This window comes from Drosophila santomea, chromosome 2R (assembly GCF_016746245.2).
Source record: "Drosophila santomea strain STO CAGO 1482 chromosome 2R, Prin_Dsan_1.1, whole genome shotgun sequence".
NCBI lineage: Eukaryota > Metazoa > Arthropoda > Insecta > Diptera > Drosophilidae > Drosophila > Drosophila santomea.
In genome coordinates, this window is record NC_053017.2 from 18,100,226 (window position 1) to 18,119,968 (window position 19,743).

Genomic DNA, 19,743 nt, shown 5'->3' on the forward strand with positions numbered 1-19,743 from the left:
TATCTTTATATATCCAACGTTTTGGTAGTTGTCTTTCAATACTAGGAACAGAATTTTTAAAATATTTTAGCAGCAACGTATTAGCAAGAACTCCTGGAAGTGGGCATAATGTCATACAGTTTGGCACGTAATTTGCCATCCTTTCCCCTCTTTGCTCCTTTGACTGCCCCATCTGCATCGCAGTCCTGTGGGGTATTTCGTTGAAACTGAAAATCGGAGGAAGAAAAAGTTTCCAGATTTTTGCACTGAAGGCGATGTCAAACTGGGTCGCTTCAACTCATCGGCGAAATGTCAAATGGATTAATGGAATTTCTCAGTGAAAAACGCAGCCAATGGCAAAATGCATGAACGAAAATTGAAAATGATCATTAACATAAAAAATACTTATACTTGATGGAAGATGTCAAAGCGATTAATGGAATTTCACCTGGAAGTTGTATAGGAAAATAAAGGTAAAATAATAGAGAATAAAAAGTTAAAGATAGCGATTCTTATTGGATAACTTATAGATTTGCTGTTCAATACTTTTAACTATACTTTAGTGTTTTCTTTGTTAAGTTAGCGATTTAAATAAAATATTATAAATATTATAAACCCATTGTTGTCTATTTGAGACTGATGCAATTGCAAACAGAGCGCGAATCGATTACGCAGGTCGACTTCGTAGTCGCGAGAGTCCTTCAGGCCATTCTTTGCAAAGTGGAATTGTGCGGGGATTCCTTTACAGCGCAGCCAACCAAGTCAATTAAATATTGAACGAACGTTTAAATTGCGGCCCGGTTAACTGGCGAAATGGTTAAACATGAGTTGGGTGCATTCGCAACCCATTCATTAATTTGCATGGCACCTTTTGGCGACCTACTGCTGTCAAAGTTGAATTTATTAAAGCGAAATTCTTTTAATTAAAATCGTGACAGGTGAATAATGGGCGGTTGGTGGGTGGGTCAGCGCCGTTCACATCAAACTGAATCGTGCCGAAATTATATCAATTATGAATTTGGACAATTCGACTGAAGCCAATTTGATTGTGTCCTCAATGCGAGCATTGAACTCGCAATCAACGAAACCAGCATTCGCATATAGCACAAGCTGATTCATTTGGCGTAGAAAACATTGCTGTTTGCTTTCCCCGAAAGGCCCCGCATACACAGCCCGAAATAAAGGGGGTGGTTGCTGGGCGGCAAATGTTTGGAAATGTTGACGGCCAGCAACGATAGCTCTCTGGCATCGTTTAGCGTCAGGTTCCGAAGTGCGAGATGTTCCCAGCTCGCTAAAAAATTAAATATTCAAATATAGCTGTTGCCACAGCTCACAGGAAGAACCTTAAACTGGCGGAAAAAGCAAAGAGGAAGGGCTGCAAAGGACTCGGGATGTAAGAGGACCCGTTTAGCTTGCAAACCAGAGCTCTCGAACTAAAGAGGGACACGAGCAGTTGCACACATCCATATGCATATGGTGGAGGCGACAAAAGTGTTCCCGATGATGTGGTTCGAAAATTTCTGGATGAGTTACGAAAGATACTTTATATCATACTTCATTAATCAATTGCTATTCAAGAAAATTGTATTACTCAAAATCCTTATGTCTCAAAATTGTTTAATTTCCTATCCTCGTTTGTATTTTGAATTGTCCAAGTTAAGATGACTTAGCCCACATGAAAGTGAGCTCCCAAGAAGTCACATTTTCGAACGCAGTTAATGAGTTCGAGTTCATTAAAGTAAAACGTAAAAGACAACTTTGTCGGCTGGCAATCATGTGGAACTACAGCTTCAGTTCCAGGCCGGGCTTCCAGCTGCAGTTGAGTTCAGCAGTTGCACGGTTGTGGAGCTCGAGTTTATGGCTGAAACTAGCGCAGTTAAAAGCCCAGCGGGCGAGTGCCACCAGAATGAAGATGTGTGGGTGTTGCCAAGTTTATGCGGGATGGTGGGTACGTACGTATGGGTGTGTGTGTGTGTGTGTTGGCCGTTGAAGTGTAATCAACAGCACGGCGGCAATTACGGCAGACACTTGTGTGGGTGAGTGTAGTCCTGGCTGACAACCCCTTCGTATCCTTCCCCTCCGCGTAGGCGCAAAACTTGGCGGGTGGATAACGCGGCACAATTTGCCAAACTGCACTGAGCGGATTTAGCGCAAACTGTTAAAATGCCGAGAAGGAATATGTGGATAAAGCACTTACATCAGTGCATTCGCCCCAGCCTTTTGGGATTTACATCCCGGGCGTAGAACCTGAGCACGTTTGAGCGCACATTATAATTTTAATGCATATTACATTTTACGTCACGAATTAAATTCGTAGCACGTGGAAATAGAACAGCCAGCAGCGCCAGTTTAGCCCTCGCGGAAATGGATCCATCAGGTGGAAATATTGAGGGTGGAGTCCACGAACTAACGGCCAACTTTCAATATTACTATTGGTCGGGGAGTTCGACAGGTAATTGGCGCATTTAAGCCACGTTGGAGCTCAGCCATTGGAAAGACCATTACATGTGCATTTGGGTTTTGAGTTGGGGCAAAAAACAATTATAATATCTGAGCTGAACAAACAAAGTCCTGCTCTAATATATTCAATACTTAACATCAGCTTTTTCATTGGAAAACCTTACATTGTAAATAATATTATATATTGTATTGGTAGTAAAAGTTTCATTTTTTTAAATTCCTAAATAATTTATACTTAAAGCGCACAAACGATTTATCAAGTCTTTGATATTTTCCTCCGAATTTAGCCATTGCAGAGTGGATTCACCTTTTCCGCTCATTCCCCTGCATTGATTTTAATAGCCTGCCAGTGCGAAAAAAGGAGTGTGTCCTGCAATACCGATTGGCTGACTGCTCATATCGATAACCAAACACAAACAGAAAGTTTTCTCTACGATGCAGAGAGGAGAGCCATTCAATTTTTATTAAATAACTTCATGCATGGCAAGTGCTCTGCTGCGAACGGATTCGGTTCTCTAGTCGATGTGAGGATGAGGATGTGGATAGGAACTGGGAACTGGGAACTGGGATATGGATGTGGGTATACTCCTGTCGCTGCTCGATGGCTCTGTCAATAGCACAGTCGGAGCATCTGGACGGCTGGAGTGGTTCGAGGGGGTGTGGAAGGAGGATTTTTATTGATACGCCTCGGTGTCCAGGCTCCAAATCGCATATTATCGCGTCCTGTGTGTGTGCGAGTGTGGGTTTTGGGCGTATCCTGCCATGTCCTACGCCTGCACTGATCATTAATCTTTGCAAGCTGCCAACGTGTTCGCCTTTTTAGGACCTCAATTGCCCGGCGAGTGTGAGTGTGTGCATTAAATGGCGGATGAAGTCCATTAGAAAACTATTGAAGCACATTTTGTCGATTGCAGCCAGCAGCTAGCAGTCAAGCAGAGCCAAACTCCATATCCTGGCCATGTGGCAGGATGTGGCAGCTGTCGCTATTGAATGCTTTGCTCGATTCTAAACCCCCATTTAGCCCCCTGATAGATTTAAACCGAAGGCAGTCAGAGTTCGATTTTCAATTAACCGACGAAAGAGCTGCAATTTGTTGGGCTTATCGAAGCATTTTTGTATTGTGAGACACTACAAGCCAATCGATGAATATGGCTTCTATTATATCTATATTTCACATGTTCTATAATAGATGCACTTTCTTAAGTGTACCAAAAAGAACTTAGAAGAGAGAGCTGACTTAGTTAGCTAGAGAATCTCAATCTTAAAATCTAAATGAAAGCGCGCACAAACAAAAAGGGCAAGTAAATAAATTATAGAAGGGCCCGATGCTCAACCGCAAATAAAGTTGTTTGAGTATTAGGCAAAAATAAATAAAATGCAATTTAATATGAAAGAAATAAAAAAGGGGAAAGCATACATAAGCAATTTGCGCTTTAGCTCTTTTTCCCTGGCTTTTTTTCCATTTTTGCCCTTTTATGGTATTTGCTGCCCGCTTTTTGTTGGTATTTTGCTTAATTATCCACATGAAAAGTCCTTCACAAATTCCATGGGGCCAGCGCGAAAAGATGGAGCGCAGAAAAAGCGTGAAATGAAATTACATTAACAGTGGTATATAGAAGTTGAAAATATGTTAGAAATGCGAGCGGTCCAGTAGTGAACGTCAAGTGCCAAAATGAAGCTAACTTTGATGAGATTCCGCCAAGAGCCTGGTGGCTTGGAGTTTGGATTTTCGTGGGATAAAAGAAACTAGCGTGAATGCAAGGGGCTGATTTTGGTATTTGAAAGTGGCCATTACAAAAGTTGAATGGTCTTCGAAGTTAGGTACTTAAGCTAAATTCCCTTACGGTCATATACACTTTTTTATTTACTCTATTATCCTTTTAGAAACTATATTTTGAAGATTTAATTAAATACAGCTTTTATTTAATATTTTGATGTATTACATCCGTAGTTGAATGCAGTTGAATAAATGAAGTGTATTTATCTACAAAATACGTGCGCACAATTAATTTCGGTCGTTAACAGCAGACGCCAAACGAATGAACGGATATGAATGCCTGGTTTTTCACTTCAAAGTTCAAATGCAAACGTTGGCCACAAAGATCCGGGAAAAGGTTCAAATAACCCAAATAAGTTCGTTTTACTTATTTAGAAATACTTCTTTAGCTTTCCCCTATTGACAAGAGTATTTATTTTTATTTTGGTTCAGCTCTTTTTGGGGTTTCTCTTTTATGCAGTTCATTTGCCAACCTCCAGCAAAGAGTGGCTAAACAAATAAATGGGAACGAAGGAAAAAAATTTAATTAAATCAAATGCACACACATATAAACGTGTATGTGTGGGTTGCTGGCTTTTTAATTTGATTATATGTTTGCGTTTCAGAATTTTTTTTGATTATACATTTTCCTTTAGGCAAATGGTGTTTGTTGTTTCAAAAGGCAAAAGACAAATGTTAGGGGAATAAGTAAAAATAAAGCAAGAGGGAACGCTCAAGTCTATTCTCTCGACTATTAGATACTCGTTGCTCAACAAACTAACATCGGATAAAATTAATTTACCGCATACAGTATATACGAACTATTAGAAAAACAATACCTACGACCTAACAAACACTCCGATAAATTAAGCGCCAGATAAACTAACCCCTAGTAAAATCTAATACACAGTAAAATAACTCATGGAGAAATAAACCGCCAGTACAGTGTTAAACTAACTCTCAAACTAACTTACTCATAAGCAAATTAATCGGCAGACTAACTTACCTCGGGAAAAAAATCCTGATCCAGAATATGTTCGTACAGACATTATGGTCTATCGGTTACAAACTTTTCAAGGATTCTAGTATACCATTTTACTGCACGAGTAACGGGTATAAACATGCAGAACGGGCATAAGTGTAAATTCAATTAAAAAACGCTTTTCAAATATTCATGACGGCAGGAGGCGGTGGGTGGTGGGCGGCAGCAGAGGGAAGTTGGTTAATTAGCGCCATGAAGTATGCTGCGGTTTTTTGTTCCAATTTTACTCCTCTGAGGCAAAAAGGCAGCTTGTACGCCTTCTTGCATATGTAATAATAATAATCATGCCACAAAAACGCGACATGCACGCCGCTGGGCACTTGGGAATATTCCTAGGCGAATTGTTATTTAAAATACTAAAGTTTACAGTATTATATTGTAAAAAACTACCTACAATTTGTATTCTGAGATTTAAGAGACCTGAAATCAATGTAGATATAGGTTTTTTTTAAGTAATCAACCTTTTGCGTACTTTTTTTCGCTGTGCAAAGACCTCATTCAACCCTCAATAGAAGGCTTTTTTGTGCAAATGTTCTAGCTCCTAAAAAGCGCTCAAAAAGCGTGGAAATTTGATTGTTGTTGCCGGCTGCGGCTGCTGTGGCATGATGAAGTGTCATGAAATTTAATCAATTTATTTGAAACGTGAGCGGATTCCCCGACACTCTGTGTGTGTGTGTCCTATGTTCTTATTGTTGTTGGGCAATAAATAACAGCAGCGTCGTCTGTCGGTTGCTCAACTAAAAATTGTAACAGAGCAAAAGTGCCAAAGTAAATAACAAACAATGAAAATGCAATAACAACAGGGCCCGAAAATGAAAGAAAGGGCGCTGGGCAGAGGGGAAGTGTGGAGAAATATCGCAAATAAAGTTTCATTGTTCAGCAAGCGGGAATAACCGCACGCCACACACACAGATACTCACGAACACATCAAAACCCTTCAAGCACACACACACATTAATACACTTCTTGGGACCAACAACAATATTGAAGTGTAGAAAGGGAAAAATGAAAGCGAAGTAACAGTCTTCAATCCTGCAGAGAACTTTAGACCGACATTTCTAAGCTGTAGTTTTCGCGGATTTTCCCCACAACATTGTTATATTTCTCACATATGCAAGGTTCACTTTTAGTTTTAAGAACAAGAAGTGTGTACAACAATTACGCGTGAAGAAAACTAGCTCAACATTTATTTATTTAAACTAAATAGTAAAGCAAAGTCAAAAAAATAGAATACCTTTAATAAAAACAAAGTAAATCAAAAGAAATAAAAGGACATTTTTGTTTTGCAAATACCGATCGCTGTTTTTAAACGAAAAATTTTGAAAATAGCCAAATGGTGTATGGTACAATTTTTAGGGTGAGGCATACGGAAAAGCCAACACCTCTCGTCCCATTTAAGCTGGTCCTTTGGAAAATCCTTTGCCTACTCCTCCGCCAAGCACGTACGCAGGCCAAAAGAGCCTCGAAGCCACCTCCCGCACTGAAAAACACCCATTTGTCAGGACCCCGTCCATGGTTTATACATAGAAACTTTCTGGCCCACTTCGGAGAACGTTTTGTGCCATTACTGTTGGCATAACTCCGCAACGCAGAGCAGAGCAGAGTTGAGCAGAGCGTTGGGGAAGGCCAAAACCAAAAGGGCATGGAGAATGTTTATAAATTTATTGTTTTTCCACGACGCATGTACTCAAGTGTTGCTGCGTGTTTTTGGCAACAAATTTGTTCAACAACCATGGCGCGAGGTGGTTGAAATTAGGGTGGGAGAAGCCCATTCAACTCGTTGCGGTGACGCATTTTATCATAATTACATTAACACCACTGCCACCACCAGCCCTGCCTTCGTTTATATCTCGCTCATAAATTCAAAACAGATCCCCCAAAGTAGGCAAACCCGTAAAATCTTTAAAGCCAACTCCAAGCCGTAACTTTGGCGTGCTGCGAAATAATGGCCAAAAACAAACATAAATAAATGCACTGCAGCAGGAGCTGTGCGTGTTCTTGTATTTGTTATACTCGTAGTTGTTGGTTGCAAACTGCACACATGACATATTACTTCAACATTGCGCCACAGACACTGCGCTTTTCCACATCTACTAGAAAGAAAGAGTACAGCATGGTCTAACTAAAAAGTGCTAGAGATAACTCATAACTTTCTTTTCAAAATTAACTAAAATCTTGTAAAATATTTCAGTGCTAAAAAAACAGTAACAAGTATATGTATAAATGGTTTTTTGATGTTCCAAAACTAATATTTCTTTAAAACAAAAAAAAAGAGGAGCTTCAAAAAATCTTTATGCTCTCATGTTAGTGTTCCGTGCCATTTCAGGTAATGTTTCTGCCGTTTTGGCCTACGAAATCCATTTCGCGCCATATGGACATTTAGCACAATCCGAGCCGCAAACCCAGAACCCCCGAGAGGCAAGTCAAGCCAAGTGAAAGGGCCAACACACACACACACACTCACTCACCACACACAGATTCTCGCACACATAGGCATAATTAAAAACATTTTTGCAGCCACCGAAAAGAAAGGCGGAGAGGAGAGATGACCAACCGGGGGGCCTTCACATATTTAGGCCAAAGTTTCTGCAATCCTGGGCCAAAACACACTCCACTTCATTATGACTCATTGCGAAATGAGATTAAATTTAAATGTTTCTCATTTCTTTGATGACGCGCCATCCGTATGTGGAATTATATTCGCAAAATGAAAGGCGAAATTTGTGGGAATGCAGTGGGTTTGAGTGGGTAAATTGTTTGGTGGCTTCAGTGGTTTCCCGATCTTTGATGCACTGCATCCACGTTTTGGGAGCAACTCAATCGAGTAAAATGGACTAATAATTTGATTCGAGTGCACCGAATCCTATTTTTGTTTCTTTTTCGAATGAGCGCTCAAAGTTTGAAACCAAAAGATTTTTGTGGAAACCAACTTTTGCGGGGAATGTTAATTGAGTTATATTGTAATGACTTCTTCCAAATCGAACAATTTTCACAACACAAAATGTATTTGGATATCTGAGAGTCGAATATATCGGATATAGAGTTTAGAGTTTAGAGTATAAAAAGATATTGCTCGCTATTTATCGCCAAATCATTTTATGAAGCTAATTTTACGTGGCAGCCGAAATTATTGAGCATAAAACTTAGTTATAGTCATCAAGTTGCCTTCACTGTTTTATTGACATTTATTGGGCAGACAAACACGCACACTTGGCTGACCCTGGGCCCGGGTATAAAAAGAAATCTGCATAAGTCAGTGGAGAAAATTCCAAAATCGAAAAAAAAAGGAGACGAAAAATGCCAACTAATGTCACTTAGTGGATGGCGGAGAATGCCGCTGAAAGCTAAATTTCGAGACAATTTAGGAACTGCTTTTTAAAATGGCTCGCGGCAGTCGCAAATCCGAAATGAGATGCACGCGGAATTCCAGAGCGATAACCTCGGCGAGTTGGGTTCATTGATAATGAGTTTCTCAAGGAAAAGCGGCCAGAGGGTTGGCCAGAGAGAGAGAGATTGGTTGGGTCAGACGAGATTGTGGGCTGGTGGTGCCGGTCGGATAGTATTTCACACGTTCTGAAGGGGATACCATCAGCCCTCTTTTGGCCGCTTCGGCACGTGCCGCCAATAAAGCTGAAAATCGCATAAACTGTTTGAGCCGCTTACACGTCATAAGTAGCGAGCACTTGGGCGAATTCTGGGCGCCTCTTCCGCCCGATAAAGTTTCCCGGTAAAACGCCCCATCTACTCTCACATCCACTCTTCTGGTTATTGGCATCTTTAGAGCCAGAGAACTGAAATTCTCGGCCATAATCAATTCAATTCGTCGGCATAGATTTATTGGAGAAGGACTGTGCGGAATATGGAAGGCATATACATACACAGCAATGTGCTTTATGGCTGAACTTCTCTCAGCTATTAACAAATATTTAATATCGAACTCAAGATAAATAGAGTTCGTCATGTTGAGCTAAATACCATTGGTAGCATTCAAATTAAATTAATCTTAGTGCCTCACTGAGTTGAATAATTTATTTAACAAATAGAATAATTATGCTTAACAAGCATATTAAGGAATTTTAACCGAACATTGTGCGCCATATAATTAATGAAAAATTATAATTGAATCATCCTGAGTGATGGAAATGGATTGATAAATACGAAATTAAAATTTATCTTTTAAATGAGCAGATTGAATTATAGGAAAGCCATAATTGGAATGCAACTGAATCGGAAACAATGGCATTAAATAGCAATTCCTTTTCGTTATTATTTTGACATGACTATCGAATTTCTTTCTTACAACATTCAGATACATCTTGCAAGTTTCGTGATTTTGATTAGATATTGCTACAACCGGAAATTTCCCAAAGGCCGGAGGCAACGAGATCGAATTTGTGGAAAATTAATTAAGTTTAGAGCTCGCACCGAGTTGAAAGCTAATTTAAACCCACAGCAAAGGCAAAGTAAATCGAATCGCAATGAAATAGAACCGAATACGAGCCACAACGAATTGATTTGTGCGATTTGCGGATTGGGTGGGGGTGAAGTGGGGATGGGTGGGAGTTTTGGGGGGTTGGCTGTAAAAGTGGCAACAAAAAATGTTTGCCAGTGAAATGCAATTGCAATTTGGCATGACCAACTACGCATGCTGCGCAACAGCATCCAACAGCCAACCGACATCTAAATCCACATCCAGGGCCAAATCCCCAACCGAATGAAACTCAAAGCCAACTAAACCAGCAAAAACCAGAAGCCAACATCCCTTAGAGCAATAGATGGACATGTGCAGCGAATTCCAAATGTCAGAGGCTCTGGATGTTACATATGTGCATATATGGCAAAAAAAAAAAAAATCGTGCAGATATTAGCATCGAGTCAATCGAAAAGGCTTTCAAAATCAACAATGTGCCGAAAAAGTAATAATAAATAATTGCCCAATGCGAAGTGAGTTGGAAGCGCCCTCGTTACTCCGCTAATTGGAAGGAAACCAAATTATGAGCACAACTTGCCGTGCCCCTCAAGGTGAATTGCTTGCCGGCAGGGTGAAGTTTTCCCTCTAATTGCGGAAAGTCACTCATAAAAAGACCCATCAAGTTTCAGTTAAGCGGCAAGCAATTGTCACAAAAACCCAGCCAAATTATAGATAGCAGATGAGTATGTTACCAACCCCCTTCAGGTAGTACGCATACTTATATCTTACCACATATACCATATGAGCATATGAAATTCGCACACCATCAACAGCGATATGAAAGGTTAATAAAACCAAGCCAAGAACGTGCGCAACGAAGGCGTTGGCACCTGGCAAAAGCTTTCACATTTCCGTTTTTCTCGGGTTTGGTGGAAAAACTTTGGTTTTCGTGATGTTGTTATCCATGAATTCCCCCAGAAAATGACTCCAAATTCCCATGCCAATTTGAGGTGCCAACGTCTTGTGCTCATTAAACCTTAAGTAAGGCAAATGAATGTTGCCCACTTCTGGTTTTGGAAAGATATGTAAAAAGAGTATTTCATTAACATTTGAAATTCCTCGAAAAACACTTTCTTTAATCATGAATAAAGTTCAAAAGTAATCTTTTATGATCTCCGCATAGCTTAAGAGTTTCCAACGATTTGGGAGCACCGAAACTTCATCTCTATGCTGAATCAGTTGTCAAAAACTTGGCAGACTTTTTCGATTAGTCAACTAAATAATGGCCAATGATTGATAATGGCCGAGTTAGTTAGCTTGCCTTATTGATGATCTCATTGGAACCTGTTTGAGTAGTGATTTTATCCCCGAATCTCAGAGAACATCTCGCCATTAAAAACCAAAAACCAAAACCCCAAAGAAGAATGTCAAACGCAGACTCCCAACCGCAGATTAACTCTGACCCCAGATGGCACAGTTTCCCCGTCTGCCACACCCTCTTTTGCTTATTTTTCACGCCCCTTTCACTTATAATTTTTCCCCACTTTCCCCACAATTCACACACACACGAAGTACGAGCGTGAGCGTCCTGCAATTAAACGGGAAAAAGAAAACTTTTCCAACAGTTTCCCAGGGAAGCGAAGCCGCAATAGGATGTCCAGGCAACTGAGTATGTAAATGTGGGTGGTGGGCGGTGGTAGTGAGAGTGGGAGTGGTTTTGTGGTGGTGGGTAGGCAGGCGGCCTTGGGATATGTGGCCAGTTTGGTATGGCTTCTTTCCGTCTGCTCAGCTCGACAATATTGATACACAATAAACAAAGTGTGTATCGAGTTGGCTACAATTAAATATGCTTTAAGATAAGTCAAATGCATTGAATTGAATTAATATATCCAACAATTAAATAGTAGTACATCATTTCTAAACATCTCAAGTATCAAATCCTTTTTTCAGTGCATTTGCTGGTGTTTGGACGCATAATTGTAAAGTGGCCTTGTACGTGTCGTCCCTCTCGCTTTTAATTGTATGTGTAAAGTGAAGTGGGGGTGGCGCCAGTTGCCCACCCACTTGCCCCTTTTCATCATCCCCATCTAAGAAGTGCGTAGTTGTGTGTGTGTGTTGTTAACAACTTTAACATCACTTTGGCGTACCCTTCTTGAAAGTATATATACGACTTTGTTTGCTGATTTCGCTGGTGCTGCTGTTCGCCTTCAAACTGATAAAGTTACTTTAATACAATGTGCATACATATATATTATATATGCAAAGAAATCTTTATTATTCTGTATACGTTCATCGTTTTCAATCATTTTTTATGGCATTTATATCAGTTTTTTGTGTGATTTTTGATGTCTAACGCGGTTCTCGCATATTAAGCAATTGGAAGTCTTAATCAGCACTACTCTTTGGTTATTTTAAAGGTGTTTTAAGCTTAGTTTAAGAATACTAAAACTTCGGTCATTTCGTAACATACTCGTATAACGTTAATTGCCGTAGTGTTAATTGCTGTTTAGCAGCACTTCACTTAACTTAATGAACAATTGTCCTAGAGGAATTTCCATAGATATATTTGAAGTTGTTCTCGGCTATCGAAGCTATGTGGAGGCGAAAATCAATTTTAAGTTAGGGCACAATGAGCTCATGTCGCCACGTGGATATCAGGTGATATAGAGGGGTCGTCTCAACCTTAAACAGCCACCCACCCACCGTCCACAACTCACGTATACGACAAAGGTCAGGTGTACAGGGACTTCCAATACCGAACGGAAAAAATATTTTGTTTACACTTTAATAAAATAGGTATAATGATAAGAAATTTGTCAACTTTGTGAGCAAATATTAAACACTATATGTATATAGTTTATATTGATTACACACTGTTTAAAAGTTCACATGAAATTCACGAGCATTGTTTAGTATGATAGATACTTCCTATAGGAAAACCAAAACCACGAGCCGTGCAACATTCAGTAAAATTGATATTTTGCTCCTGTGTCCCGATGAATCGAGTTTCATGTCAAAGGAAGCGACATCCCAGTCCATGTTGTATCCTTTGCTGTTGTGGGCGGCAGAAGTGAGTAAACAAGAATAAAGCGGCGACAAACAAAAGAGTAGGAACAGCAAAAACAGAAAACTGGATCCAGGACACTAAGGGCCACAAGGCCCCAAAACCAGGAGCAGCTAGCAACTTGGAATATGGAAGGACATGACGAATGACGCGTTGCTAGACAATTTTTCAATTTGAATGGCCCCCCACAATAGGAGCAAAAAGATATGGAGGGGGCCCGAAACTTGAATAGTGAAACGTTTCGGATTTCGATTGGGTTTTCGCATTTGCTCCTCTGGCCTGTTCAGTCTGTTTTTTGGGGCGGCCTAAAGGATTGGCAACGATAGATGCAACCTGCAATTTGCCGCCTGACTAACCCAGACGACGGGTTCAAATCGGGGTTGTTTCGATTGGTGTGGAATTTAAGACTCGGGTGTATTCTTTCGCCCAGGGAGGCACTATGAATTTTCGAAAATTTACCATATCCTGAGTGCTGCCAGTTTTGATTAAATACTGCAACAGCTTGTATACAGCTTAAGTAATTAAATCTCTTAATATTAACTTACAAATGTTTTGTTTCCTGGATTTTTCCGTTGTCTTAATTTTTGTATAGCTGTTTTGCATAGGAATATTTTTCTTATTCGCTTGTAATTTATTTAATTTTATAAATATTTATGCATTTACATTTTGTTATTCACAATAGTGATAGACAGAACTGCACACTTTTTTATTCAAATTTATGTTCTCACTTAAAACAATACCCATTTAATGAATATATAAACTTTCTTCAAGGGCTATTATGTTTTAATGTTTGTATTCCAGGAAGTTGTGGTCTTCAACAATCTAAGCATCGAAAAACTTTGTATAGAAAGGGAAGGTTACTAAAAAGATAAGTACACCTGTTTATAAACTAATGTCTAGCGGTTCTTGTATATATGAATAACTTTCTAAGTCAATAGTTCTTGTGCTTTCATATGCATTTTTAAATTCATAGTTTCAAAAATGAATACAAATACAAACAAATGTTTGTTCCAATTGGCCAAGCCCATTGGAAACTTAAAAGAAGTAAGATGCTCATTCACTTACCGCTTTCCCTTGAAGGCCAGCAGATACTTCTTGTTGGCGGGAAAATTGTTGGACTGCACGGATCCTGTGGCGCCGGCCCTCAGCGGGAATTGTTTGTGGAAGAGCGGGATGCTGACGTCGAATCCATGTCGCAGTTGGAGCACTCCCATGCTGGCCTTGGCCAAAATGGCCTCGCCCGCATCGAAACCCAAAGAGTTCTCCGCATAATCCGGCCAAGTGCCCGAGTACAGATTGAAGATGATGTGGTTCCTCCCGTTGTTCCAATACGGCAATCTCGCCAGTCTGGATGGCACATTCCGAACATAATCCTCGGATAGCGAATCCCGATCTAGAGTATCGATACCGAGTACAAAGAGACAGGCGGCCGTGGGATCACTGGTATAGTATCTCGATTCCTGAATGGCAGTGAGTATCTTTTGATAGTTGGCCGAGGTGGGCGGGGCAGCGCCCAGTGAGTTGAGTGGCTCCGGTGGATAGATATAGACCAAAAAGCGATCATAACAGCGGGTAAAATCGAAACAGGTCTCCATGCGGCAGTCAGGTTTACGGGGTACCAGCTGTTTGGAGCTCTCCAAACTCTTCGATTGATTGCTCTGCAGCAGTTTGAGTTCCTGCTGATCGTGGGAGCCCAGGAAGCTGGGCAACTGCTCGTGGGGTTGGACTCCACCGTCCTTGGCCGATTCGTGCTGGGCTCTACGGGGTCTCAATGGCGAAACTTTCAGGCGATATCCACCGAAATAGGCGTAGGCCAAAAAAGCGCAGGAAACGAAGACCAAAATATAACGCTTTTTGGCCTGCATTTTGTGGTTTTAGTGTATCCAAAGCCTTTAGATCCGCAATAATTTTGGTTTATATTATTATTTACTTTTATTTATTTTCCGGGGATGCTGTATGTGTGCGTCTGTGTGTGTGTGTGTGAGTGGGAGAGCGTGCGTGCGTGTGAGTGTGTGTGCGGCAGAGAGAGAGAGGCGGGGGTTCCGACAACCACAACAACAACAACACGAATTTACACTAGTTGTCGCGCATTTTCGATTTCGGTTATTTTGTTTTATTTGGCCACTGGATTGACTTTTCAACGAATAGATAACATAGCCAGAATTTGTTGTTATTTGTTACACACACATTGCGGCGGCAAACACATGTACATTCCGCTTTATTCGTTCATAATCTTTTATGATTTCTCATTTCCTGGCGCGTTTAATGAGGCGGGGGGCGGAAGGGTTCGATCCTCGCTTTTTACGAGGAAATGCATTGCGCACACACATTAAGCTCACTTGCTCACTTCATTTTCATTGAGTTTACACATTTGTTTTGCGCTCTTAAACAACAGAAACATTTAACAAACACACACAAAACATTTTTAGCTGCTAAAAATCAGACGGCGGTCGCGACTTGAGCAACACTGGCACCGCGGCGTTTTGCAGCACCGAAAGAGCGTGCAGAGAGCGCGGGTGGCAGGGCTGCCAGCTGTGGCGCAGAGCGTTATTGTTTGAATTAAAAACAATATTATTATTTTACGTTTTTATTCACAGTTATTACGTGTGTGGGGTGTTCACTAATCGTATATTCTATTATTTCTTTACTTAGTCTTATGTTTATCCATTTTGTCCCAACTTATTCCCGTCAGGCCCCCTTTGATAACAGCTGAACTGCAAAAAATGCTTGAAAAAGGCGCGTCTTAACGTTTTGATAGCTCGGCGTGTACTGGCCAAGTTATCTTACTACCAAGGACTTCGCTGGAATTCGTAGATTGATTGGAAAACTCGCACATGCGCTGTTTGGCGCGCTTTTGTTTGTATTTTGCCAACATGTGGCAACGCCGCGACAACAGCTGTTGAATTCAAATTTAAAATTATTCTCCAATGATAAATCTCTAATTCGGGAGGCGTTTTGAGTGGGAGTTATTATAGTGGGTTGGAAACGTAGTCCCCCGGGCGTAATATGTTTTGCGAAATGCAATTACCACTACAATAACTGCTGCAAACAACTTGCCGCCCTGGTGCATCATAATAATAATTGTTTGGCTTGAAATTAATTACACTTTCGGTGACCCACACATCACGTTTTGCGCATTGTAGATTTGCCAAATGTTACCCAAAGGTATTTCATGTATGCCTTTATTAATTATTCGCAAAACTAATTACACCCGCAATTATGCGTTGACGTGAAAAAAGGCATTACATATTTCTTGATATATCGCTGTTATTTTATGCACCTTGAAAACATAACTCTTTTTGTTCAAGTGCACTGAAAATAAAAAAAAATAGCCGGATATTCATTAAACACATCATACTATAAAATCAGTTTTTAGCAGATTTTATGAAGAGCACATCTAAAAATTTATGCGTGTAATTTAAAAAAAAAACGATATAAACAAACTGTTTTTGTGGAGTGGACATTTCGCATCCGCATTCTTGCGTCCGGCTTTGCGCTTTTTTGGCCACGCGCAATTTCCCGTTACAAACGCGTTTAGGCTGGAATTTTAATTATGCACAGGAATGCCACTCCCCCTCCCCCTGTCATTGCCCCCTGGCCAAGCCCCCTGTCGCTCTGCTTCTTCCTGTGCACTTCCGACGTCGTGGCCGCAATTATGATGCGTCCGTTTTGATAGAAAGCTCCCCAAAAAACGAATTATGCCAGGCAGCTGGGAGTCCTGCGCTGGAGAACTTCTTTAAAATTTCCCTGATGAGGTCCTTGTTAAAAAACGTAGCAGAAAAACAAAAGCACTTTATATACACAGAACATGAATTGCTCAATTCACTAAATCTGTTTAAAGAATAGGTAATCAATACCGAAAATGCTCAATATCCGTTCTTCTGTACGTAGACTTTTTACTTTCTGAACTACTTGGAAGGCATAAACTAAACACATAATATTTAATTAAAAATTTTCTATATTTTAGAAGAAGTGCATTTTTGGTGACAATAATACTAAATTAAAGTTAAATACAAATTCAACAGTAGGACACTTTCTATGGAGGGCAAAGTTTTTCACACATTTCCGCAAAATGTGCATATGTCACAGACGCGACCTTCGACCTTGCCATTTCGACTGCGCAAATTGCTCGACTTCCGCCGGCAGTGCACACGACCCACTTGATGGCCATGCATCTCGTTTCCGTTTCCGGCGTGCCTCTAATTAAGTGTCAGCCCGTCCAAGTCCTCCAGGTCCTCCAGCTGCCCGTTTCCTCTGCCCTTTTTCCCATTTAATATGCACTCTTTTGTGAGATTATTGGGTTTGCTCACATGCCAATTTTCTTTCTTTTTCCATCTTTTTGTTCGGTTTTGGCTAAATCACGAACAACGCCCCTTTTCAGAGTTAATCAATCATGCACATGCTACATAATTTGACTCCCTAAAGGAGACTTTTAGGTGTCTGCCAGCTGGGGACCCCGTTCTATCTATCTGTCTTTCATCCTCTTTCGATGCGGAAACATGATGGATATTCAGATCGGTCGTTGTTTCTGTCTCATGCTAATGAAACAATTTTCCATTTTGCTGGACACTACGAATAACGAATGCTTATAAAATGTTTCAAATTATAATGAAAGTATTTATTTCAGTGCACTTTCAGGCTATCAAGCTCACGACCACATGACAATCAACTGACTGGAGTTAAAGTTTAAGTTCCGCTGTTGCTGCTGCTCTTGTTTTATCGTCATCATCGTCTTCATCGTCATGAAAATAGCAACCGGGCGAAATAGTAACTGAAACACCAGCAACAACTTTAACATAAATTCATTAGCCACAAGTCAAAGTGCCGGGCAAAACGGGGGGTTATATACTTCCACGCCAAGTACCCACCGAAATTTATGACGTCACTTTTAGTTGCCACCTCGAGTTTATGGATGCTGAAGACGCTGAAGAATGCCAACCGCACTCTCGGCCAAACTTTATTACAGATTTTTTAACGAGCTTGTTGGAAAAAGCCACACGGTAAGCTTATGTTTCTGAGAAAATTATGCGGCTTGTATTATAAAAGCGGTCGAAATCAAACAGGCAAAAGATCTTTCTTTAATCGGGATTTTGGCTCGAAAAGTCAGTTTAATTAAAGCAAATGTGACAGGGTTCTAGTTAAAAAATATTGCAGCTTTCCTAATTAAATTAAACATTATATCCTTTGTTTTGATTGTCAGGTGCTTTGTTTAAAAAATGTATTTAATGGAATTTAGTATTGCATACTTTCAGGATAGTGGTGTAATATAATAAAACATTCGAAGCACAAGGCAGGGAAAACACCAATGAAGTCGAGTAAGGCATATGCTTAAATACGTAGTAGGTCATGTCTTTAAAGAGTAATAATGGAAATTTCCTTTTTTTAAATGTACCCTGAAGGCCAACAGACGGAAATAGACTGTTTGCCCCAAGGCAAACCAATCGGCATTCCCACATAAACTCTTTGACATCATAAAGTGGCCATATTATGTACTGGTTCAGTCATTTTACGACTCGAATGTGAAAGATTATGGGTGCAGAGGTGTGAAGCCATTCTTACCCGCAAAAGCAATATCTCCATCGCACCGAAAATGCAATATCTATATGCACAAGCACACGGGAACGCAGAGCGAACAGCTGCCATATCTTGTCAGATTTGCATGGCGGAGGTGAACATGACAGGCCCAACGTCGATGCCCGCAGGACGTGCCAAGGATAACGCCAGCGCAGCCACCCGATTTACTCACCCAAATACACAAGCATACAGCTTGGAACTTCGCTTGACACCGCACCTAAACAGGAAGAAAGGTATCAACCATCAGTAACAAAATTAGGCTTTGACCAAATTCGTTTATAAGCCATAAGGTGGAATACATTCGAAACCTTTTAAAAATTATTTTAAAAAGAATTTATGGTTTAGTGAAGAAGAGGAATGTAATCCAAAATTCATGTCAATGAAGTTACGTTTACAAACTCACTAGACGCACAATCTCTAAGATGTATTTTAAAGTTAATAAACAAAATACTGCCATTGCATAATAGCCATAAGGCATCTGTATGTGATGGCCACTTTGTTTTCAGTGTATATAAATCTTGCCCTGCGATGTGCAGAGCTTTAAGCTGAAATGATTATTAAGCTGGTTCCCCCAACTGGGCGAAAGGGCGATTGGGCGAATGGGCGTGGAAAGACAGTGCCTTGGTCAGTTTACAAATCCAATCAACGTTGCGTATACTTGATATGCAAACAGGAGGAAAGGAAACTTTCCTAACTGCTACTATAGCTTTTGCTCGCTTTATTTCTGCTACTTATACTGCTGCTTCAGCCAAATTAGTTTAGCAAACATCAAACAGGCGAAAGCAGTAGCTGCAGCCAATCAAAGCAACAAGCTCGAAGTGAAAACGAAAAGAAAAACACTGTTGGCTTTGGCTTTCAATATAGCGCATACGCCACGTGGCAAGCCCGAAATAAACATGAACATATGCGGCTGTGTGTCTGAGTGTCAAAATAATTAAATTTATTTAGCCAACGAGAAAAATGTATAGCAAATAAAAGGCAGAAGAAGGAAAAAAACTACATTTTTCGCTGATGTTTGTTTCTGACTTTGCTTTACAAAGATACGCATGTGCTGGCGAAAGGAAACTCACAATTTCAGTTCCGTAAGTTCAGTAAGCAAACATTTTATGCATAATCCTTGAGCATAAAGCTCTGCTTTTGCACTTTCCTCGCCAAGTGAGCCGGAAAATGTGTTATTTTATGCGTAACGTAATTTTAAGAGGCAATTTCACAAACTTTTACTGCACTTCCAGCAGGAGTTTTATTTTCCTCAGTGTTCAAGGTCATCGTTGTAATGGAAATCCATGCGGATATATTACCAAAATATTTCAAAAGCCCCTAAATAAGGGCTGAGCTTAATTCGCCCGATTTACTTCTGATTTCCCTTCACTCCCGGTTAACTTATATACCATCCCCACAACGATCAAAGGAAAGATTATCCTGCCACGCAAAATGCCCGCCAGCGAAATTCATCTGAA

General features: G+C 40.4%; 1 protein-coding gene across 2 annotated transcripts in view; it reads right to left on the reverse strand.

Moving 5' to 3' along the window:
* Positions 1-15,194, reverse strand: part of LOC120446043 (exostosin-1) — a 60,969-nt gene extending 45,775 nt beyond the window's left edge. For both annotated transcript variants that reach the window (XR_005615805.1, XM_039626816.1), the window contains exon 1: positions 13,778-15,194. Coding sequence is in view for 1 of the 2 variants with exons in the window: in XM_039626816.1 (XP_039482750.1) it covers positions 13,778-14,577 (800 nt within the window). In the remaining variant the exon portion in view is untranslated. The remainder of the gene's footprint in view (positions 1-13,777) is intronic.
* Positions 15,195-19,743: the final 4,549 nt, after the last annotated feature.